Raw genomic sequence first — 25,565 nt, forward strand, 5'->3', positions numbered from 1 at the left:
TATGCTTTGATGCCTCTCTGTATATGCTGTATTTCTCAAAAAGGATACAACCTCTTTAGGAAGAATCTATGTATTAAACATAGATTAAACTTAATCTATGTATTAAACTTTGCCTGTGGGGTGGCATCAAAGTACCTAGCAGGGTCTCTCTCTATAAATATTCACTGAATGTTCCTTTATTTCTAATTGATTAAATTAAATATACCCTATCTGCTTCCAGCTGACTCTTCTACAAGACTCACTCATTGATTCTAGATTATAATGTTTATTTCTGGTATGATGGCAATTTAAGAGGCATCAGGAATCTGTCTCCCCACCTTGATAACAATTGCACAGGTAGAATCTGCCTGATGTCACTATTTTGGAACTCTGACTTCTGTTGATGGTTTACAATGTCCAGGTGAAGACTTAGGTAAATTGGCTTATTTTGGTCCATTTCAACTCTTACCTTAGCACAGTGGTAGCTACCCATCCTCACCCATAGCCGTGTGGCAGGGTTCTCTGCATGTGTTCCCAGAGCAGCTTACAAGTTACTTGTGGGAGCCAAGGTGTTCAAAAAGAACCCTGTCCTCCAAATATGAGGATCTGTGTTCTTATCACTAATAGCTGCTTCTGATCACAGATAATTAGACAAAGAAACAGGTAGTCACTTTTGACACACCTCCCCCTACTCTTGTAATCCCCTTCTGCCCTGGCTGAAGTAACCTTCAAGGGGCTTAAATATCAAGTGCCCTTTGTTCCCCACTTCCTTTTTAGTTTTCCCCTTATAGGGGCCAGACATTAACTACTAGGACATTCAAAAGCAACTGCACATGCAGGAAAATGAGAAAGTGACAGTGTATGCCTAGGGCATGGCTCAGGAAAGACCGGAAATATGTCTCAGTTTGTACATCAGGCTGATATTCAGCACAGAGCCATTAATCAACAATTAAAAAAAATAATCCACCTTGCATTTGGTGCTTTGCCTGTGGGGTGGCATCATTGAGAACTTCCTTCTGCAAGGTTGCACCAAAATATACTGCTGCAAATGATCTCCCACAAGTGTATGCTCACCTAAATCTTCATGCCGCCACCTGCCACAAGAACAAACGTGGCCGTACCAACAAACTGCCTCCAGAAGGAGGTCAAATAATGCCTCTCCACCAGAGCATGCTTTGACTTCACAGAGGCCTCCCACCTAACCCCCAAGGGTAGGCCCTCAGTAATATTTGAAAAACAAAAACAAAATGACTAGCTTAAAGATGTTTAAAGAAGTAAAAGAAGAAATCATGAAGTCAAGAGAATATGTGTGAAACATGGAAATCTCAAACAGGAGGCAGAAGAACTAGAAAGAAAGCTCAAGGAACTTCTGGAGTTGAAAAGCACAATAATGGACTTTAAAAATCCATGGGAGGCACATTTGACCAAAAAGAAGAAAGGATCAGAGAACTCGAATACAGGATGATGGAATTAGTGTCTCTGAGGAACAGAAAGAGAAAAGACTGAAGAAAAATGAACAGAGCCTAAAAAATCTTTGGAACTGTGGAACACCAACAGATTTACCAACATATACAATGTAGGACTCTCAGAAAGACAATGTAGAGAAGACAGCAGAGAGAGAGAGGGAACATTTGAAAAAATAAGGGCAGAAAACTATCCAAATTTGATTAAAGATGTGAATATAAACATGACAAAATCTCAATTCACCCTAAGATGAACTCAAAGAAATCCATAATACTCATGCTTTCAAAAGACAAAGAGAGAATATTGAAAGTTGCAAGAAAGAGAGAGAATAATCACATAGAGAGGATTCTAAACAAGATTATGAAATTTCTCATTAGGAACTCAGAACCCCAAGACAGTGAGAATATATACTCAAAGTGCTAAAAGAAAAATAAACAAACAAACAAACAAAAAACAACTATCAAACAAAAATCCTCTATCCAGAAAAAAACTGTTCTTCGAAAGTTATGGAGAAAGTAGGACCTTTCCAGGAATAAAAACGGAGAGACCGTGACCACTAGGTCACTGTTGACCCACACCTTCACTGGAGACTCCTGGACATGCACAGACTTCTGGGGAAAAGAGGTGTGTGTGGTGCTGGCCGTGCTTTGGAACAGAGAACCTGGACATGTCTCAGAATTTCTGACCTTTTAAGAATATTTTGGGTTATAGCTGTTGAACATAACAACAAATGTAATGAACACTCATTCTCATGCTCTTCAGTTCAGTTTAGTCACTCAGTCGTGTCCGACTCTTTGTGACCTCATGAACCGCAGCAAGCCAGGCCTCCCTGTCCATCACCAACTCCCAGAGTCCACCCAAACCCATGTCCATTGAGTCAGTGATGCCATCCAACCATCCCATCCTCTGTTGTTCCCTTCTCCTCCTGCCCTCAATCTTTCCCAGCATTAAGGTCTTTTCAAATGAGTCAGCTCTTTGCATCAGGTGGCCAAAGTACTGGAGTTTCAGCTTCAACATCAGTCCCTCCAATGAACACCTAGGACTGATCTCCTTTAGGATGGACTGGTTGGATCTCCTTGAAGTCCAAGGGACTCTCAAGAGTCTTCTCCAACACCACAGTTCAAAAGTATCAATTCTTCAGCCCTCAGCCTTCTTTATAGTCCAACTCTCACATCTATACGTGACCACTGGAAAAACCATAGCCTTGACTAGATGGACCTTTGTTGGCAAAGTAATGTCTCTGCTTTTTAATATGCTGCCTAGGTTCGTCATAGCTTTACTTCCAAGGAGTAAATGTCTTTTAATTTCATGGCTGCAATCACCATTACAGTGATTTTGGAGCCCAGAAAAATAAAGTCAGCCACTGTTTCCACTGTTTCCCCATCTGCTTCCCATGAAGTGATGGGACCAAATACCATGATCTTAGTTTTCTGAATGCTGAGCTTTAAGCCAACTTTTTCACTCTCCTCTTTCACTTTCATCAAGAGGTTCTTTAATTCTTCTTCACTTTCTGCTATAAGGGTGGTGTCATCTGCATATCTGAGATTATTGATATTTCTCCCGGCAATCTTGATTCCAGCTTGTGCTTCATCCAGCCCAGTGTTTCTCATGATGTACTCTGCATATAACTTAAATAAGCAGGGTGACAATATACAGCCTTGACGTACTCCTTTTCCTATTTGGAACCAGTCTGTTGTTCCATGTCCAGTTCTAACTGTTGCTTCCTGACCTGCATATAGGTTTCTCAAGAGGCAAGTCAGGTGGTCTGGTATTCCCATCTCTTGAAGAATTTTCCACAGTTTATTGTGATCCACACAGTCAAAGGCTTTGCCATAGTCAATAAAGCAGAAGTAGATGTTTTTCTGGAACTCTCTTGCTTTTTCGATGATCCAGCGGAATTTGGAAATTTGATCTCTGGTTCTTCTGCCTTTTCTAAAACCAGCTTGAACATCTGGAATTTCATGGTTCACGTATTGCTGAAGCCTGGCTTGGAGAATTTTAAGCATTACTTTATTAGCATGTAAGATGAGTGCAATTGTGTGGTAGTTTGAGCATTCTTTGGCATTGCCTTTCTTTGGGATTGGAATGAAAACTAGAAGTGTGATTTATATTTGACTCCAAGTGGCAGAGTAGAAGGATGTGCACTCCTCTTCTCCTCTGAGAACTCCAAAATTACAACTCACTGCTGAACAACCATCAACAGGAGAATGTTGGGTCCCACCAAAAAAAGATACCCCGCATCCAAGGGCAAAGGAGAAACCTAAGTAAGACAATAGGAGGGGTGAAAATGCATTTAGAATCAAACCCCACACCCACCAAAGATGCTCAGAGGGCTCAAACAAACCTTGTGCACACCAGGACCCAGAGACCTCACAGAGACTGAGCCAGAACTGTGTTTGAGTGTCTCCTGAGGAGGTACGGGTCAGCAGTGGCCTGCTGCAGGGGTAGGGGCTCTGGGTGTAGTAGACCTGGGTATGGCATAAGCCCTCTTGGAGGAGGTCGCTATCAACCCCACCATAGAGCCTCCAGAACTTACATAGGACTGGGGAAACAGGCTCTTGGAGGGCACAAACAAAAGCTTGTGCACACAAGACCCAGGAGAAAGGAGCAGTGACCCCATGAGAGACTGACCCAGACTTGTCCGTGAGTGTCCAGGAGTCTCCAGCAGAAGTGTGGGTCAGCCGTGGACTGCTGCAGTGCTGAGGGCACTGAGTGCAGCAGTGCGTGCATGGGACCTTTGGAAGGAGGTGGCCATTATCCTCATTACCTCCACCATAGTTTGGCCTCAGGTCAAACAACAGGGAGGGAACACAGCCCCACCCATCAACAGAAAATTGGATTAAAAGGTTTACTGAGCATGGCCCCACCCATCAGAACAAGACCCAGTTTCCCCCACAGTCAATCTCTCCCAGCAGGAAGCTTCCACAAGCCTCTTATCCTTCTCCATCAGAGGGGAGACAGAATGAAAACCACAATCACAGAAAACTAACCAATCTGATCACATGGACCACAGCCTTGTCTAATTCAGTGAAACTATGAGCCATGCCATGTAGGGCCACCCAAGACGGACGGGTCATGACGGAGAGTTCTGACAAAACATGGTTCACTGGAGAAGGAAATGGAAAACCACTTAATTATTCTTGCCTTGAGAACCCCATGAACAGTGTGAAAAGGCAAAAAGAGAGGACACTGAAAGATCAACTCCCCAGGCCAGTAGGTGCCCAATATGCTACTGGAGATCAGTGGAGAAATAACTCCAAAGAATGAAGAGATGGAGCCAAAGCAAAAACAACACTCAGTTGTGGATGTGACCGGTGATGGAAGTAAAGTCCAATGCTGTAAAGAGCAGTATTGCATAGGAACCTGGAATGTTAAATGTATGAATCAGGCAAATTGGAAATGGTCAAACGGGAGATGGCAAGAGTGAACATCAACATTTCAGGAATCAGCAAACTAAAATGGACTGGATGGATGAATTTAACTTAGATGATCATTATATCTACTACTGTGGGCAAGAATCCCTTAGAAGAAATGGAGTAGCCATTATAGTAAACAAACGAGTCCAAAATGCAGTACATGGATGCAATCTCAGAAATGACAGCATGATCTCTGTTCATTTCCAAGGCAAACCATTCAATAACACAGTAATCCAAGTCTATGCCCCAACCACTAATGCTGAAGAAGCTGAAGTTGAATGGTTCTATGAAGACCTACAAGACCTTCTAGAACTAACACCCAAAAAAGATGTCCTTTTCATTACAGGGGACTGGATGCAAAGGTAGGAAGTCAAGAGATATCTGGAGTAACAGGAAAATTTGGCCTCAGAGTACAAAACAAAGCAGGGCAAAGTCTAATAGAGCTTTGCCAGGAGAACGCACTGGTCATGGCAAATACCCTCTTCCTACAACGCAAGAGAACACTCTACACATGGACATCACCAGATAGTCAATACCAAAATCAGATTGATTATATTCTTTGCAGCCAAAGATGGAGAAGCTCTATACAGTCAGCAAAAACAAGACTGGGAGCTGATTGTGACTCTGATCATGAACTCCTTATTGCCAAATTCAGACTTAATTTGAAGAAAGTAGGGAAAACCACTAGGCCATTCAGGTATGACCTAAATCAAATCCCTTATGATTATACAGTGGAAGTGACAGATAGATTCAAGGGATCTGATAGACAGAGTGCCTGAAAACTATGGATGGAGGTTCATGACATTGTACAGGTGGCAGGGATCAAGAGCATCTCCAAGAAAAAGAAATGCAAAAAGGCAAAATGATTGTCTGTGGAGGCCTTACAAGTAGCTGAGAAAAGAAAAGATGCAAAAGGCAAAGGAGAAAAGGAAAGATATACCCATCTGAATACAGATTTCCAAAAAATAGAAAGGAGAGATAAGAAAGCCTTCCTCAGTGATCAATGCAAAGAAATAGAGGAAAACGGTAGAATGGGAAAGACTAGAGATCTCTTCAAGAAAATTAGAGATACCAAGGGAACATTTCATTCAAAGATGGGCAAAATAAAGGACAGAAATGGTATGGACCTAATAGAGGCAAAGATATTAAGAAGAGGTGGCAAGAATACACAGAAGAACTATACAAAAAAGATCTTCATGACTCAGATAACCATGATGGTGTGATCACTCACGTAGAGCCAGACATCCTGGAATGCAAAGTCAAGTGGGCCTTAGGAAGCATCACTACAAACAAAGCTAGTGGAGGTGATGGAATTCCAGTTGAGCTATTCCAAATCCTAACAGATGATGCTGTGAAAGTGCTGCACTCAATATGCCAGCAAATATGGAAAACTCAGCAGTGGCCACAGGACTGAAAAAGGTCAGTTTTCATTTCAATCCCAAAGAAAGGCAATGCCAAAGAATGCTCAGACTACTGCATAATTGCACTCATCTCACATGCTAGTAAAGTTATGCTCAAAATTTTCCAATTCGGACTTCAACAGTATGTGAACTGTGAGCTTCCAGATGTTCAAGTTGGATTTAGAACTTGAATTTAGAACCAACTCAGAGGAACCAGAGATCAAATTGCCAACATCTGTTGTATCATGATAAAGCTAGAGAGTTCCAGAAAAACATCTACTTCTGCTTTATTGACTATGGCAAAGCCTTTGACTGTGTGGATCATAACAAACTGTGGGAAATTCTTAAAGATATAGGAATACCAGACCACCTGACTTGCCTCCTGAGAAATCTGTATGCAGGTCAAGAAGCAACAGTTAGAACTGGAGATGGAACAATGGACTGGTTCCAAATCAGGAAAGGAATATGTCAAGGCTGTATATTGTCACCCTGCTTATTTAACTTATATGCAGAAGACTTCAAGAGAAATGCTGGGCTGGATGAAGCACAAGCTGGAATCAAGATTGTGGAGAGAAATAGCAATAACCTCAGTTATGCAGATGACACCATGCTTATGGCAGAAAGCAAAGAAGGATAAAGAGCCTCTTGATGAATTGAAAGAGGAGAGTGAAAAAACTTAAAACTCATCATTCAGAAAACTAAGATCATGGCATCTGGTCCCATCACTTCATGGCAAATAGACGGGGAAACAATGGAAACAGTGAAAAACTTTATCTTTTGGGGCTCGAAAATCACTACAGATAGTGACTGCAGCCATGAAATTAAAAGACGCTTGCTCCTTGGAAGGAAAGTTATGACCAACCTAGACAGCATATTAAAAAGCAGAGACATTACTTTGCCAACAAAGGTCCGTCTAGTCAAAGCTATGGTTTTTCCACAGCCATGTGTGAATGTGAGAGTTGGACTATAAAGAAGGCTGAGTGCTGAAGAATTGATGATTTTGAACTATGTTGTTGGAGAGGACTCTTGAGAGTCCCTTGGATTGCAAGGAGATCCAACTAGTCAATCCTAAAGGAAATCAATCCTGAATATTTATCGGAAGGACTGATACTGAAGCTGAAACTCCAATACTTTGGCCACCTGATGAGTCACTGGCTCATTGGAAAAGACCCTGATTCTGGGAATGATTGAAGGCAGAAGGGTAGGAGAAGGGGATGACAAAGGATGAGATGGTTGAATTGCATCACTGACTCTATGGACATGACTTTGAGTAAGCTCTGGCAGTTGGTGATGGACAGGGAAGTCTGGCATGTTGTAGTCCATGGGTTGCAAAGAGTTGGACACAACTGAGTGACTGAACTTACTGAGACCTCAACTGTAAGAAACACTTAAGGGAGTCTTGCAAGGTGAAATAATAGGAAACTAGACAGTAACTCAAATTGTTGTGGAAAAATAAAGATCTCACTAAAAGTAAATTCATAGGCAATTTTAAAAGTTAGCATTGGATTACAGGTGGTTTGCTAGTACAGTTTTTGTAGTTAATTTGGCATTAATTCAACTTGAGTTTCTGTAACTGTAGGAAGTTAAATGTAATCCCAATGGTAACCATAAACAAAATAGCTATAGAATGTACAAAAAAGGAAATAATGCAGAAACTATTCATTTCACTTTAAAAATCAACTAGAAACAAAAGAAAAAAGTAATGCTGGAAATTAGGAACAAAAAAGCTAAAAGAAAGCACAGAGAATTAGGTAAAATAAGGCAAGAAAAGTAGCCTTTAAGGCAAGGAAGTAGCCCAGAAAAAGAACTACCTGGAGTGGAGACAAGCAATATACCTTATAAAAAGTTCAAGGTAATGATTATAAGAAAGTTCAAAAAAGTCAGAAGTAGAATGTATGAATATAGTAAGAAATTTAATAAGTGATGAAATATTTTAAAAACCTGAACAGAGCTGAAGAATACAATAGTTGTAATAAAATGACACCAGAAGGATTCAACAGTAGATTACATGATTCAGAACAATGGATCAGCAACTAGAAGATGGAATAGTGGAAATCACTAAAGCTGATCAGAAAAAAAATGGAAAAAAAATGCAGATGGTTTAAGAGCTCTCTGAGACAATATCAAACATACTAAATAATTTGCATCATGGGGCCCCAGAAGAAGAAGAGGGAGAGAAAGAAGCAGAGAATTTAGTTAAAGAACAAATAACTGAAAATTTCCCTAACATGGGAAAGGAAATAGATTTCTAGGTCCAGAAAGCAGAGTCCCAAACACAGTGAACCCAAAGAGACCCACACCAAGATGCATTGCAATGAAACATGCAGAAATTAAAGATAGAGAGATCTTAAAAGCAGCAAAAGAAAAGCAGCTGGCTGCATATAACAAATTCCCATACGATTATAAGCATTTTCAGAAGAAACTTGAAAATCAAAAGGCAGTAGCATGATAAGGTTAAAGGGATGAAAGCTAAAAATCTATATATAAAAATCCTGTACCTGGCAAAGATATCATTTAGATTTGAAAGAATGTTACAGACAAGCAAGACTAAAAGAATTCAGCACCACTAAATGGGCTTTACAAAAAAATGTTAAATGGATTTTTTTTAAGTTAAAAAGAAAAGACCACAACTAAAAAATATGAAGATTATGAAGGAATTATCTTATTTGTAAAGCGAAACATACAGGAAAGGTAGTAGATAAACCATTTATAAAACTAGTAGGAAGGTTAAAAGACGAAAGTAGTCAAATCATACACACCCACACACATACACACACACACAGATATAAAATAAGGTAAGGGATGCACAAAACAATGAACTATAAAATATGATGTCAAAAACATTAAACATGAGAGGAGAAGAGTAAAAATAAGTGTAGTTAGAATGCATTTGAACTTAAGAAATCAGCAATGTTAAGCAATCATGAAGTTTTATATAAAAATCTCATGATAATCACAAACCAAAAATCTATAATACACACACACACACACACACACACACACACACAAGAAACAAATCAAAACTCAACATTAAAGATACTCATCAAATCACAAAGAAAGATAGCAAAAGAAGAATGAAGGAGAACTGCAGTAACAAATGATTAAGAAAATCATTAACGATTAACGATTAAGTAAATGATTAAGAAAATGACAAAACATGGATACCTACCAATTATTATTTTAAATGTAAAAGAAACAATGGTAAAAAGACATGGAGTGGGTAAAGGGGTAAAAAAGAAGATCTAATGATATGCTGCATCAAAGAGACTCACTTCAGATATAAAGACACAAAGTCTGAAAATGGAGGAATAAAAAAATGTATTCCATGTAAATGGAAAGCAAAATAAAGTTATAATACAAATACTTACCCGGACAAAATAGAGTTAAAACAAAGACTGTAGAAGAGACAAAGTAGAACCATACATAATGATCAAGGGATCAGTCCAAGAAGAAGATATCAGATCAGATCAGTCGCTCAGTCGTGTCCGACTCTTTGCAACCCCATGAATCGCAGCACGCCAGGCCTCCTTGTCCATCACCAACTCCCGGAGTTCACTCAGACTCACGTCCATCGAGTCAGTGATGCCACCCAGCCATCTCATCCTCTGTCGTCCCCTTCTCCTCTTGCCCCCAATCCCTCCCAGCATCAGAGTCTTTTCCAATGAGTCAACTCTTCGCATGAGGTGGCCAAAGTACTGGAGTTTCAGCTTTAGCATCATTCCTTCCAAAGAAATCCCAGGGCTGATCTCCTTCAGAATGGACTGGTTGGATCTCTTTGTAGTCCACGGGACTCTCAAGAGTCTTCTCCAACACCACAGTTCAAAAGCATCAATTCTTCGGTGCTCAGCCTTTTTCACAGTCCAACTCTCACATCCATACATGACCACTGGAAAAACCATAGCCTTGACTAGACGAACCTTTGTTGGCAAAGTAATGTCTCTGCTTTTGAATATGCTATCTAGGTTGGTCCTAACTTTCCTTCCAAGGAGTAAGCGTCTTTTAATTTCATGGCTGCAGTCACCGTCTGCAGTGATTTTGGAGCCCAGAAAATGGCAATTGTAAATATATATGTATACAATAGACAATCTGCTAAATATATAAGGGAAATATAACAGATACAAAGGGAGAAATTGACAGCAACACAACAATTGAACAGGACTTTAACAACACACATACATCAAAGGACATATAGACAGAAAATCAGTAAGGAAGCATTAGCTTTAAATGATACATTATATCAGATGAACTTAATAAATATGTATAGAACATAGATCCAAAAGCAAAAGAATATATATTCTTTTGAAGGACACATGGAACATCCTCCAGGATAGGTCATATTCTAGGCCACAAAACAAGCTTTGGTAAAGAAAATTGAAATCACATCAAGCATTCTTTCTGACAGCAAAGACATGGGACCAGAAATCAGCTATAAACACTAACAAGGCTCAACATTATGCTAATAAACAATGAACGGACCACTCATGTAACCAAAGAACAATTTTTTTAAAAACTGGAGACAAATGAAAACAAAAATACAATGACTTAAAGTCTATGAGATGCAGCAAAAGCAGTTCCAGGAGGAAACTTTATAGCAATAGAAGCTTACCTTAGGAAACAAGAAAAATCTCAATTAAACAAACCAACTTATACCTCAAGAAAGTAGGAAATGAAGAACAAACAAAATCAAAAGTTAGTAGAAGGAAAAAAATATCATAAAGATCAAGGCAGAAATAAATGAAATAGAAAAAAAAAAGATGAAAGAAAAAAAGACCTGGTACTTGGAAAACATTAAAAAAAATGTTAAAACATTAAGTCTGACTCATCAGTTTAAAAAAAAAGAGGGTCTAAATCAGTAACATCAGAAATCAAAATGGAAAACTTACAACCAACAGTAAAGAAACAAAGAGGATCATAAAAGGTTACCATGAACAACTATACGGCAATAAAATGAACAGCTAAGAAGAAATGCACAAATTCCTAGAAAGGCACAATCTCCTAAGACTCTACCAGGAAGAAAGAGAAAATATTAACTAATTCATTATCAGTAATGAAATTAAGTCACTAACAAAAAAACTCTCAACAAACAAAAGTCACATGAGGTGACTTCTAACAAACACTGTGAGAAGAGTTGACACTTATCCTTCTCAAACTAACAATATATTATATAACCCAGGTAATATGGCCAATATTTTATAATAATGATAAATCAAGTCTAATCTATAAAAGTTTTGAATTACATTATTGTACAGGAGATCCAACCAGTCCCATTCTAAAGGAGATCAGTCCTGGGTGTTCTTTGGAAGGAATGATGCTAAAGCTGAAACTCCAGTCCTTTGGCCACCTCATGCGAAGAGCTGACTCGTTGGAAAAGACTCTGATGCTGGGAGGGATTGGGGGCAGGAGGAGAAGGGGACGACAGAGGATGAGATGGCTGGATGGCATCACTGACTCGACGGACGTGAGTCTGAGTGAACTCCGGGAGTTGGTGATGGACAGGGAGGCCTGATGTGCTACGGTTCATGGGGTCACAAAGAGTCAGACATGACTGAGTGACTGAACTGAACCCCTGAAACTAATAGAATACTGCAAACTAACTATGCCTTATTGAATTGAAAGAGAACACCTATCCTTCTCAAACTATTTCAAAAAATTTAAATGAAAGAAACACTTTCAAATGCATTGTAAAAAGCTGGAATCACTCTAATACTTAAGCCAGACAAAGACACCAAAAGAAAATTACAGAACAATATCCTTGATGAACTTAGATACAAAAATGCTTAGTAAAATACTAGCAAATAAATAAAAAAATACTTTAAAAGGGTCATACACCATGATTAAGTGGGATTTATCTGAGGGGTGCATGTGCTGTGCTTAGTCGCTCTGTCATGTCTGACTCTTTGTGACCCCATGGACTGTCACCCTATAGGTTCCTCTGTCCATGGGGATTCTCCAGGCAAGAATACTGGAGTGTATTAACATGCCCTCCTTCAGGGGATCTTCTCCACCCAGGAATCCAACTGGGGTCTCCTGCATTGCAGGTGGATTCCTTAATAGCTGAGCTACCAGGAAAGCCCTATCAGGGCAGCATGGATGGTTCAAAGTCACAAATCAGTCAATGTGATACACTATAATAACACACTGAAGAATAAAAATCATAGATTATCTTACAGATGCAAAAAGCTTTTAACAGATTCCAGATCCATCTATGATAAAAACTCTCAACAACATGGATATAGAGGGAAGGAAGAAAGCACTGCATGCGCGCTCAGGTGTGTCCCACTCTTTGTGACTGTATGGACTGTAGCCAACCAGGCTCACCTGTCCATGGGTTTCTCTAGGCAAGAATACTGGAGTGGGCTGTCATTTCCTTCTCCAGTGTATATTCCCAACCCAGGGATTGAGCCTTCGTCTCCTATGGCTCCTGCATTGAGGCAGATTCTTTACCATTGAACCACCTGGGACATTCCCCATAAAGGGAACATACCTCAGTATAATATAGGTAATATTCAAGATAATATATTACTTAACTTATATGCAGAGTACCTCCTGTGAAATTCCAGGATGGATAAAGCACAAGCTGGAATCAAGATTGCCGGAGAAATATCAACAACCTCAGGTACATGGATGACACCTCCCTTATGGTAGAAAGTGAAGAGGAATTAAAGATCCTCTTGATGAACGTGAAAGAGGAGAGTGAAAAACCTGGCTTAAAACTCAACATTCAAAAACTGAAGTTCATGGCATCTGGTTCCCTCACTTCATGGCAAATAGATGGAGAAATAACGCAAAGAGTGACGGACTTTATTCTCCTGGGCTCCAAAATCACGGTGGACAGTGACTGCAACCATGAAATTAAAAGATGCTTGCCCCATGGAAGAAAAGCAATGACAAACCTAGACAGTGTATTAAGAAGCAGAGACAGTACTTTGCCAACAAAGGTCCATCTAGTCAAAGCTACAGTTTTTCCAGTAGTCATGTATGGATTTGAGAGCCAGACAATAAAAAAGTCTGAGTGCTGAAGATTTGATACCTTTAAACTGTGATGCTGGAGAAGACTCTTGAGAGTCCTTTGGAGAGCAAGGAGATCAAACTAGTCAATCCTAAAGGAAATAAACCCTAAATATTCATTGGAAGGACTGGTGATGAAGCTGACGCTCTAATACTTTGGTCACCTGATGCAAAAAACTGACTCACTGGAAAAGATCCCGATGCTGGGAAAGATTGAGGGCAGGCGAAGGGGATGACAGAGGATGAGATGGTTGGATGGCATCACTGACTCAATGGACATGAGTTTGAGCAAGCTCTGGAATTGATGATGGACAGGGAACTCTGGCATGCTGTAGTCCACGGGGTCGCAAAGAGTTGGAAATGCCTGAGTGACTGAACAGAACTGAATAAATTCAGTAAAGTTGAAGGATAAAAAATTAGTATTCAGAAATCTGTTGTGTTTCTATACACTGAAAGGAAGCTATCAGTAAGATAAATTAATACAACAATCCCATTTATAATTGCATCAAAGGAATAAAGTACCTAGCAATAAACTTAAGAACGGAAGTAAAAGACCTCTACTTTACTTGGGGTACTGTAATGTACAATGAGAGAAATTGAAGATGACAGAAAAATATGGAAAGATATACCATGCTCATTGATTAGAAGAGTTAAACACTGTTAAAATGATTATATTCATTTTAGTAGGCTAACTAATATGAAGCACAGGCTTCCAAGAGAAATATCAATAACCTCAGATATGCAGATGACACCACCCTTATGGCAGAAAGTGAAGAAGAACTAAAGAGCCTCTTGATGAAAATGAAAGAGGAGAGTGAAAAGGTTGGCTTAAAACTCAACATTCAGAAAACAAAGATCATGGCATCTTGTCCCATCACTTCATGGGAAATAGATGGGGAAACAGTAGAAACAGTGGCAGACTTTAAAATGAAAAGACGCTTGCTCCTTGGAAGAAAAGTTGTAACCAACCTAGACAGCATATTAAAAAGCAGAGATATTACTTTGCAAAGAAAGGTCCATCTAGTCAAAGCTGTGGTTTTTCCAGTGAGAGTTGGACTATAAAGAAATCTGAGTGCTGAAGAACTGATGCTTTTGAACTGTGGTGTTGGAGAAGACTCTTGAGAGTCTCTTGGATAGCAAGGAGATCCAACCAGTCCATCCTAAAGGAAATCAGTCCTGAATATTCATTGGAAGGACTGAGGCTAAAGCTGAAACTCTAATACTTTGGCCACCTAATGCAAAGAACTGACTCATTTGAAAAGACCCTGATGCTGGGAAAGATTGAAGGCAGGAGGAGAAGGGGACGACAGAGGATGAGATGGTTGGATGGCATCACCAATTCAATGGACATGAGTTTGAGTAAACTCTGGGAGCTGATGATGGACAGGGAGGTCTGGCGTGCTGAGGTCCATGGGGTCGAAAGGAGTAGGACATGACTGGGAGAGTGAACTGAACTGAACTAATATAAAATGATTATATTCATTTAAAGACCCTTCAATAGACTAACTGGATTAAGAACACACACACACACACAATGGACTATAAGTCAGCCATAAAAGCTGGGAAGTCTTGTCATTAGTGACAACATGGATTGGCCTATAGAATATCATGCTAAGTGAGACAAGTCAGACAGAAAAATAGAATATTGCATGATATCGTTTATATTTGCAATTTAAATACAAAGCAAATGAAGAAACAAAAAAACAGAAACTGACTCCACCCTCAGTTCAGTTCCGTTCAGTCGCTCAGTCGTGTCCGACTCTTTGCGACCCCATGGACTGCAGCATGCCAGGCCTCCCCCCATGAACAGTATGAAAAGACTCCAGTTACAAAAAACAAAACAGTGTTTGCCCTGGGAAGGGGTGGAGGGAGAAATTAATTAAATGAGTGATATTAAGAGGTACAAATTTCTAGTTACAAAAGAGATGTTGCAAGGATATAATGGGGAAAATAGTCAATAAAGTGTAATAACCTTGTATGGTGATAAATTGTATCTAGACTTATCATGTTAATCACTTTGAAATGTATAGAAATATCAAATCCCTATCTGATGCACCTGGACTAATTTAGTTTGTAGGTAAACTAGTATTTAATTAAAAGTAAGAAGAGAGCTCTAAAATAATCAACCTAATGTTACAACTTAAGGGACTAGTGAACAAAGATATACACACAAAACCAGCAGAAAGAAGTAAACAATAAAGATTAGAGCAGAAGGGAAATTAGTAGAGAATACCAATGAATCCAAAAGTTGGTTTTCCAAAAGAGGAAGAAAACGGATATACCCTTAGCTAGATGGACTAAGACAAAAAGGAAGATCAAATTACCTAAATCAGAAATGGAAATGGTGATATTTCCCTTAGTTCTACAGAATTCAAAAATATTGTGAGACTTCTATGAATAATTTTATGACAACAAATGGACAGCCTAGATATAAAAGACAAATTCATGTAAACACAAACTCTACCAAGACTTCATTAAAAAATACAAAATCTGAATTGATTATGACAAGTGAGGAGATTGAATCAGTAATCAAAAATTTCCCAATAATGAAAAAAGTACTGGATCTGATGTCTTCACTGTTTAATTCTGCCAAACATTTAAAAGAGAAGTAATACCAATTCTTAGCTTAAAGTTTTACAAAAATTGAAGAGGAAGGCAGTCTTCTGAATTTATTCTGATACCAGCGTAATAATGACACCAAAGCTAGAATAAGACATTACAAGTAACCAAGCTACAGAACAGTATTCCTTATAAATACTGATGTAAACATCCTCAATGTGATACTAGCAAACAGTTCATCAGCATATAGAAAGGATTAAAAACCATGACCAAGAAGAAATTATTCCTGGAATGCTAGGATGGTTCAACATGAAGATCAATCAATGCAATATATCACATCAGCAGAAGGAAGAGGAAAAACCCACATGATCATCTCAACTGATGAAGAAGAATCATTTGACAAAATTCTACATTTTTCATGATAAAAAATATTCGACAATCTAGGAACAGATGTAAGCTCCTTCAGGGTAATCAATACCATACACGAGAAACACACAGCACAATATCATACTCAGTGGTGACAAACTGAACATTTTTCCTCTAAGATGAACAAAGGCAAAGATGCTTAGTATTAAGAAAACCTTTTGCATTCCAGTGTATTACATTTTAATTCTAAAATCATATTTTAAAAATAAATGCCCAGTATCTCCAATATGTAATATTAAAGGAGCCCTATAGGGGGAAAAAAAGCTATTATTAAATGCTCAGTACCTCTTTTTGAGATGTTTCACTCCTTTGTAGCAGCGTCAAAAATAAGGTTTTCCAATTAAGAGATTATGATCAACATTATCATCCAGGCTAAGCAAATCAATTTAGATCCTTAAAACTACAGATTATCTCAAAATAAGAGTATCTTTGGTTGACAGTTCTACTTCCTAGTTCCATAAGCCCCATTTCAACTCTAAGAATTGGCAATTTTAAATTATTGTCAAGAATAAAGTTACCATGATTACTACATTTTTAATGTATACAATAGGTTTGTTATTACATATAGTAAGTTATATGGGCTTCCCAGGTGATGCTAGTGTTAAAGAATCCCCTTGTCAACACAGGAGACACAAAAGATGCAGGTTCGATCCCTGCATTGGGAAGATCCCCTGCAGTAGGAAGTGGCAATCCACCCAGGTATTCTTGCCTGGAAAGCTCCTTGGACAGAGGAGCCTGGCAGAACCCTGGCAGTCCATGGGATTTCAAAGAGTTGGAAACGACTGAGCGACTGAACACACACATAGTAAGTGTACAGTTTTGCTTTACTTCAATTTAAGCTTCTTTCTAATAACACATTTTTCAGGTCTTCATAAATAGTGCAATAATTGTTTGGCTACAAGTACAACTTGTCACATAGAAAACAAAGTGAAATCTAGTTTATAGAAATGTTTAAAAAGAGGAATGGAATTAGTAATACTGAACCTTATGTTCTGTAATGAGCATCTTACTTACCCTGGATTACAAGAAACGTGAGCCTGTGAACCAAACAGAACACTTCCATTCACGAAGTTAACTTGGCCATTCGCAGGATCTCCTAGATTAGGACATGATTTTCCTAAAAGAAAATATTCAAATATGTTGGTTTATACTAATTTAAAAAATAGATTTAAATCTAATTCAAAAGTCTATATTGCTTGTTTGAATTCATGGGAATCTTATTATTCATTTAACTATTATTTTCTTTCCATATTATATGGCCAAACAAGATTCATATTTACCCAGGTAAACAATTACCAAGAAAAAGATTCCCTGGGGATTTTTCAAAGCCTGAACAAATGCACAGATATCTAAAAACATAGGCACACTAAGATGTGTGTAAATATCCAGCACTATAAAACATTTTTGTTTGTTTATTTACCTACACAGGCATCCTGGAGAGACGACCATGTATTATTATCTTGACAAACAGCAGATCTGGGGAGAGCAGGAAGCTTGGCCTTGAAACCTAGACGACACTCATATTGTACACATTCCCCAGGACGATAATTGGGTTTAGGCTCACCTTGGAGCATCATAGTTTTAAATCTTGGTGGATCACCACAAGCCTCTAGGAACAGAGAAAATAAGAACACGCAAGTGAAGTACTTTATCTCTTTCATCAGCCGGGGACTGCGGCCTGGCCTCAGGTAGGCACTACAGAATAGATTCAATGACTGTCCCATGCTTTCCCAGGTGGCTAAGTGGTAAAGAATTGCCTGAGGATGCAGGAGACGCAGGAGATCTGGGTCCGATCCCTCAGTTAGGAAGATCCCCTGGAAGAGGAAACGGCAATCCAAAATCCCATGGACAGAGGAGCCTGGAGTCCATGGGGTCGAAAAGAACTGGACACAACTGAGCACGCATACATGCCCATGCTTTTACCCATGCGGTAGTAGTAGCAAAGGATGCGCCTTGCTTACTTTAAATAACCATCTAGGAGCTTTTTTGGTTTGTTGAGGAATAAGGTGAACTTTTTTTTTAAGGTGAACTTTCATTCAACACGATTGAAAAGATAGCATCTATGTTTTGGGTTTTAAAATGTATTTATAGGTATGTGTCCTTCCCTCTACTTTCTAAATTCATCATTTCAAAACTCACCTCTCCCTAAGAAGTCTTGTAAGGTATATGGCTCTCTGATCAGATTACTCTTCCATAGTTTGGGCTCAGTTTCCTCTCAGAAGGCAATGTCCTAGAGGGCAGAGATCATATGCCTTCTTTCTGTACTACACTCTGTCCACACTGGGTTAGAGGTAATATCAAATAAACATTGTGAATTTCATAGGTCAAAATCAATATGGACTAAAGTATTTAAAAATGTAACTTCTTTCTATTTGTTTTGTATTAGTGAATTGTTGTTGTTCAGTCACTCACGTCCAACTCTTTGTGACCCCATGGACTGAAGCATGCTAGGCTTCCCTGCCCTTCACCATATCCCAGAGCTTGCTCAAACTGATGTCCACTGAGCTGGTAATGCCGTCCAACCATCTCATCCTCTGTCGTCACCTTTACTTCCTGCCTTCAGTCTTTCCCAGCATCATTTCTAATGAGTCACTCTTCGCATCAGGTGGCCAAAATATTGGAGCTTCAGCTTCAGCATCAATCCTTCCAATGAATATTTGGGACTGATTTCCTTTAGGATTGACCGGTTTGATCTCCTTGCAATCCAAGGGACTCTCAAGAGTCTTCTCCAACATCACAGTTCAAAAGCATCAATTCTTTGGTGCTCAGCTTTCTTTATAGTCCAACTCTCACATCCATACATGACTACTGGAAAAACCATAGCTTTGACTATAAGGACCTTTGTCAGCAAAGTAATGTGTCTGCTTTTTAATACGCTGTCTAGGTTAGTGAATTGAACATTTTATAAATAAATGGATACCCTTTAAATACCAAATTTTATTACTTTGAATAACCTCACATAAAAAATTGGTTTCTTGGATGTTACTGTAAACATGATTTGATCTTAATCCACTGATTAATGGATTGTACATGCCCTTAAAAGCTTCCTGCAGTGGCTGTTTATCCAATGTATCCTGACAGTAAACTATATTGCTATGATTTTAGAATTTTTTACCTCTGGCCTTTTTATGTGGGGGGTTCTTCCCTAGAACAGTGTTATTCCTGCTTCAGGAAGTCCTCTTCCTTTTAATTATCTGTGCTCTTGGAAATCTTATGAATCTTCTAAAATGATGTAAAATATTATGATATTTAAAGTCCTAAAGTGCTAAAAGAATGCAGAGGCCTCTCCTATAAGGTTAAGGACCTAAAGGAGAAGGGAGATAGATCTATTTTGATCCCTGAGGAAACTTTACTGTAATTACTTCTTGGATCTAGGTCTTCAGATTGACAGACTAGTCAAGAGAGAACTCTAAACAAGTGAAGTATTATTCTCCTTTGTTATCATTTTCTAAATTCCATATTCCTCTCTTGATACTCTGTCCGACATTTCATTTACACCATGTGCTGAAATCCACCTATCGGCAAAATGTTTTCAACATTTCCAGTATTTTGATCTGAATATATGAATGCACCTCCATCAACTGCCCAAAACAAAAGCAAAAAACAAATAAACAAAAAGGATGCAGTTATTAAAAATAGAGTTGGATTTTACTAATAACAGTAAATTTACTCAATTTGAGCTATACGTTCTCATTTTACATCAGGGGAAAAAATGGACTAGAAATGCTATGCAATTCCATTCTAGATAGAAATGTATAACATCATTCAGAGCTTCCTGGAACCAAGAAAGAAATCAAGTTAATAGCATGCCCATAATTAAATTATACAAGTGTTGTTTGTTTCATGTATTTGATTTGCTTTATGTATCTGAATAATTTCTTCTCTTATTCAAAATACTGGATTCTTTATTCCTGTGAGGATTTTCAAAGTAAACATATCTTGACTAAGACTTTTTTCCAGGTTGTTTACAGTACAATTATTATTGGCCTGCAATGCTATACTTTTACAAGAAGCATTATATAGTATGCCATTATAGAATATGATAGATTTGCATTCAGAAAATCCCCAGTTTTTCAATTTTCCAGATGAGTTTAAAGAAGATGAAACAGTCTCTATACGTATCAAGAGAACTGTTCATCTTCTGTACACTTGCAAAAGTCGGGCAAGAACTCTCTACCTGCTTGCAAAATTTAAAATAATTCTCATACTCAAGCACAAACCCAGATCCATGCCCAGATGGTAACTTCAGGATAATTACGGTCTCTGATCAAAGTGGGACCTCAATGAAACTTGACCATCCTGCCCCTTCTCTCACTGTCCACACAAACTACTTTTTAAAAGGAATACCAAAATCAATTTCACTGAAACTTAAGTCCATGTTTGTATAAACTAACATTCTAAAAGGCGGATAGAATGCTCGTAAGCAAGAACATCTATATCCTACAACACATTTTCTTTTAATCAAACTTGAAAAAAGTGCCACATAAAGAAGATTCTAGTTGGTGGGGAAGATGAAACCGTATTGCAGACACATCATCAGTTGTAAAGGAAAGGTACTGAATGCCAAGCCATATCTTGTCTTCAGAAATCGTAGGTTGGGCTGTCCGAACACCTCTGCTGTAGTGGTCTGACTACTGTGTGCACAACTGTAGGAATGCCGGGCTCCTGGTCTGGATGACTGCCAGGCTCTGTTCTGTGTTGAGGCTGCTAGTCACTGGTGTGTAGGTGTGGATCTTCGTATGATTTGCTGCAAGGTCAGGGGAATCCCAGTCCTGGAGCCAGCCCTTTGATAGGTAGGACCAGGTCACAAAGTGGCTGGATGTGGAGACGTGTGTGGGTGTTTTTGTTTGGGGGGAGGGGAATAGAACCTGGTCTCAGGGTGGCAGCTGCAGGGTTAGGGGCCCCAGAACTGGTGTCAGCCTGCTGGTGGCTGGGGTCACGGCACAGGTGGGTTCCATAGCTGGTGTTGACCAGTTGATGGGTAAGGTCAGATCCCAACATGGCTGGCTGAGGGGCACAAGGCATCTTGGAGGTTGTGTCAGCTTGCTAGTGGGCTGGGGCTCTGTGGGTCTTGGTATTGGTGCTGGTGAGCAGTACCAGGCTCAAGGTGGGCAGGGACAGGGTCCTGGAGTTGGGGTTAACACACAGTGGGTGGGCTGAGGCTCAGGGGCTCTTGGGGCTGGTGTCCATCTTTTCATGGATTAGGCCAGGTCAGGGATCTATGTTGACCTCCTGGCAGACAAGACCCTGTTCTACACCTGGTTTTGGGGTACCAGGGATCCTAGGGTTAATGTGGGCCCACTCTTGGGTAAGGCTGTGTCTTCAGCCTTCTGGTGGGCAAGACTGGGTCTTGGGGTGGCTGGGGGCTCTGGGTTACCTATGACAGTCCGCTTGACGTTATGTGCGTGCATGCTAGGCCACTTCAGTCGTGTCCAACTCCTTGCGACGCTATGGGCTGTAGCCTGCCAGGCTCCTCTGTCCGTGGGATTCTCCAGGCAAGAATGCTGGAGTCGGTTGTCATGCCTTTCTCCAGGAGATCTTCCCCACTCGGGGATAGAGTGGCGTCTCCTGTATCGCAGGCAGATTCTTTACCGCTGAGTCAGCTGGATGGTCCAGCGCCGCCTCTGGCAATCAAGGCAAGTGAGCACTTTTCACCCCCCACTGCCTCTGTCAGGATAATATGCCCAGTGGCCACCTTATCACTTCTTATGCCTCTGTGGTCACTGGCGCCTTGTTGCTGCCAGTGTCAATGGCATGAGCACCCGGGGCACAAGGATGGTGACTTCTTATGCTGCCTCCTGGATTCTGAGCCCACAGCCTCCATCACCAAGCGGGGCTGGGAACGTGGGGGTGTAGGCAGAGTACACAGCGACTTCTCCCACCTGACCATTATATGCACCACACGAGGTTCCCAACTTGGCACCGCTGGGTGGCCACTTCTACAAAAGTCACACTAGAGAACACCCTACACGGACACCGCCCCCCCTCCCCAGCCCAGGGAGCAGGATGCAAATACTCACTCCTGTTAGAAACCTGCCCAGAGTACAGACAGCAAACCTCCCCGCCCACCCTCTCCCCTCCCTCCACACATACACAGGCACAGAACCAGTCTACCAATATCCCCAGGCACCTGAGAACTCAAAAGCAAGCCATCACCACCACCAACAGGCCAGCAGGCCCGTCCCCAAGTGGCTCAGTCGCAGAAACCCTGCAAGCTTTTGCTAGTGACCCAGTTTGCCCCTTGGTAAATCCCGGCTGCGCGCATCACCCCGCACCGCTGAGTGCGCACCAACAAGCAAGGCGTCTCTTCTAGCGCTACGTGGTCCCCTTTGGTCACGCTTTCTACCGCAATTCCTTATGACCCCGGAGTGGACGCAGCCCCACGACTCTCCCGAGAGACTAAAAGCAAATCTCCTCCCACCCTCGGTTCCAGTCGGCCGGCCTCGCGAGCCGCTCCGGTTCCCCACCCTCGCGCACACTCTGCAGGCTCCTACCGGAGACGGAGGGCAGCAGGAGCACGAGGACCGCCAAAAGCATCCCTACGAGGCACCAGCAAAAAGGGGACTCTCGGGGCGACCAGGAGGGGGCTTGCGCGATACGAAAGCCTCTGTCACTTTCGGGGAGACCAGCGGGAAAGCTGAGCCCAGCCGGGCGGAGATCAGCTCGGTTGTCAGACGCAACAATCCCCAAACTCACAAGGTGTCCAGAGCGGTAACGCGGAGGGGCGTGGCTGGGCCGTGCCGGGGGCGGGGTGAGGGTCTAGCGGGGCCAGTGGGCGGGCTGCAAGGCGGGGCCTCGGCGCGAGGGGCGGTCCCCGCTCCCGGAGGGGAGCTCCGTGAGCCTGGAGGGGCGGCCCCAGGCCGGAGGGGAGGTTCCAGAGCCCGGAGGGGCGGTCCCCGCACCCGGGTGGGCGGTTCCCGCGCTGGAGGGGCGGTCCCTGGTCCCGGGCGGCGGTCCGTGAGCCCGGAGGGGAGCTTCCAGTGCCCGGAGGGGCGATCTGTGTGCCCGGAGGGGCGGTCCGTGCGGCTGGACGGGAGGCCCCCGCTCCCGGAGGGGAGGTTCCAGCGCCCGGAGGGGCGGTCCCCGCACCCGGGGGGGGCGGTTCCCGCGCTGGAGGGGAGGTCTCCGCGCCCGGAGGGGAGGTTCCAGTGCCCGGAGGGGCGATCTGTGTGCCCGGAGGGGCGATCTGTGTGCCCGGAGGGGCGGTCTGTGCGCCTGGACTGGTGGCGCCCGCGCCTGGAGGGGCGGGGCGCGGCGCTGCAGAGGGTTCCCGGTGGGCTCGCAGACGTCTGTGCGCCTCCGCCGACACACGGGATGTCTCTGGTTCCTCTCCCTGCAGACCTGAAGGAGAGCCGCGGCGACTCGACGGGAATATCTGGTTCACCGCCTCTTGGTGAACAGACTGTTATCACCCTACGCAGGGAGGGTGGAAAGGAATCAAGGGCTGGCGGGGTCATTATTGTCCCTTTTCTGGAAGTCTGGATTAAAGAATCAAGTGCAGAATCAACCTGATTCAAAGAATCAACCTGAGGATAAAAACCTAAGCCCAGACAGCGTGTCACGGTCGGCCAGACACCCCTCAGGACTGCAGTCTGGACCTGGGGCATTCCAGACTGTCCGGACACCTGGGTCCTTTGTTCAGTCTTTGGCATTAGTTAGGAATAATTCAGGAAACTATTATAGTTGTGGTTGAGCGTCTACTACTGAAATCTCTCATGGCCTGATAGATTTCAGAATCAGAAAAGATTTGCCCATTCCTCTCCCAATTGCTAGGATCAGTCAGTCTCCCACATATTTCCGAGAGAGTGCCCTGGGAAGGTAAATTATTAAATAACATAGGCCGTTAGCATCAGTTCAGTTCAGTTTCAGTTCAGTTGCTCAGTCGTGTCCGACTCTTTGCAACCCCATGAATTGCAGCACGCCAGGCCTCCCTGTCCATCACCAACTCCCAGAGTTCACTCAAACTCAGGTCCATCGAGTCCGTGATGCCATCCAGCCATCTCATCCTCTGTCGTCCCCTTCTCCTCCCGCCCCCAATCCCTCCCAGCATCAGAGTCTTTTCCAATGAGTCAACTCTTCGCATGAGGTGGCCAAAGTATTGGAGTTTCAGTTTTAGCAACAGTCCTTCAAAGAACACCCAAGACTGATCTCCTTTAGAATGGACTGATTGGATCTCCTTGCAGTCCAAGGGACTCTCAAGAGTCTTCTCCAACACCACAGTTCAAAAGCATCAATTCTTCGGCGCTCAGCTTTCTTTACAGTCCAACTCTCACATCCATACATGACCACTGGAAAAACTATAGCCTTGACTAGACGGACCTTTGTTGGTAATGTCTCTGTTTTTGAATGTGCTATCTAGGTTGGTTATAACTTTCCTTCAAAGGAGTAAGCGTCTTTTAATTTCATGGCTGCAATCACCATCTGCAGTGACTTTGGAGCCCCTGCAAAATAAAATCTGACACTGTTTCCACTGTTTCCCCATCCATTTCCCATGAAGTGATGGGACCAGATGCCATGATCTTATGGGTTTCTACTCTCAGGAACCCTTGTCATTGAATGACTAAATGTTTTATTAAAGATGAAATACACTTTTATTGAAAAGGTGAAGACAAGGATGCATTAAGTGCAAAATTCTTGGAAGCAATGAATGTCATTAGAGTTGGGAGGGGTAGGAATTGGTTAGGTGAAGTGGCAAGGGGGAGAACTTTTCTGTTGAAACAGTCTTGCAAAGATGCTGCAAAATCAAGAGTGAGCACAATTTATTTGTAAAGTTATAAGTAAACCTGTATGCTTAGTAGAAGAAAGACAAAAGTAACATGACTGGCAGTAAAGAGCAGACAAAAGGAGTTGACAGTTTCTTATTCTTAGTTGAGAAAAACTAAAAAGGGCAACCAATGTGAGTAAACATATTGGGAGACCAGTACTCTCAAATTTTTATATTTAACATAACATTTTATATGCCACAAGTTTTAAAATGAACATGACTTCTTAACAATTTAGCCATCCCATTTAGAGTTTATCCCAAAGAATCATCTATGAGCAAAGATTTATAGTTTTGGGAAAAAATTTAAGCCCTATGTACTTAGCAGAAGTCTTAAGGATTCTATGATAGGTAATTTAAAGGATGGAATTCTGTGCAGCAGCTTAAAAAATATCAATGTGGGAAACTATGATATATTTTAAGTGGACAAAACAGACTCCAAACCACTTCATAACGTTTGTCATTCCTTCCATTAAAACAAAAGTACTACTTTATACACATAAAGGGATTAGCTGGAAATATTCCAAAATTAAGTAATAGTTGATAGGATTA

General features: G+C 41.5%; 1 protein-coding gene across 1 annotated transcript in view; it reads right to left on the reverse strand.

The window, feature by feature from the left end:
- Positions 1 to 22,990, reverse strand: part of LOC618087 (membrane cofactor protein) — a 38,192-nt gene extending 15,202 nt beyond the window's left edge. The window contains exons 1-3 of the mRNA XM_024976600.2: positions 22,747 to 22,990; positions 17,673 to 17,861; positions 17,267 to 17,369 (exon numbers count right to left, since the gene is read on the reverse strand). Coding sequence (XP_024832368.2) covers positions 17,267 to 17,369; positions 17,673 to 17,861; positions 22,747 to 22,789 — 335 coding nt within the window. The 5' untranslated portion in view covers positions 22,790 to 22,990. The remainder of the gene's footprint in view (positions 1 to 17,266; positions 17,370 to 17,672; positions 17,862 to 22,746) is intronic.
- Positions 22,991 to 25,565: the final 2,575 nt, after the last annotated feature.

Source organism: Bos taurus, chromosome 16 (genome assembly GCF_002263795.3).
Source record: "Bos taurus isolate L1 Dominette 01449 registration number 42190680 breed Hereford chromosome 16, ARS-UCD2.0, whole genome shotgun sequence".
In the NCBI taxonomy this organism is placed as follows: domain Eukaryota; kingdom Metazoa; phylum Chordata; class Mammalia; order Artiodactyla; family Bovidae; genus Bos; species Bos taurus.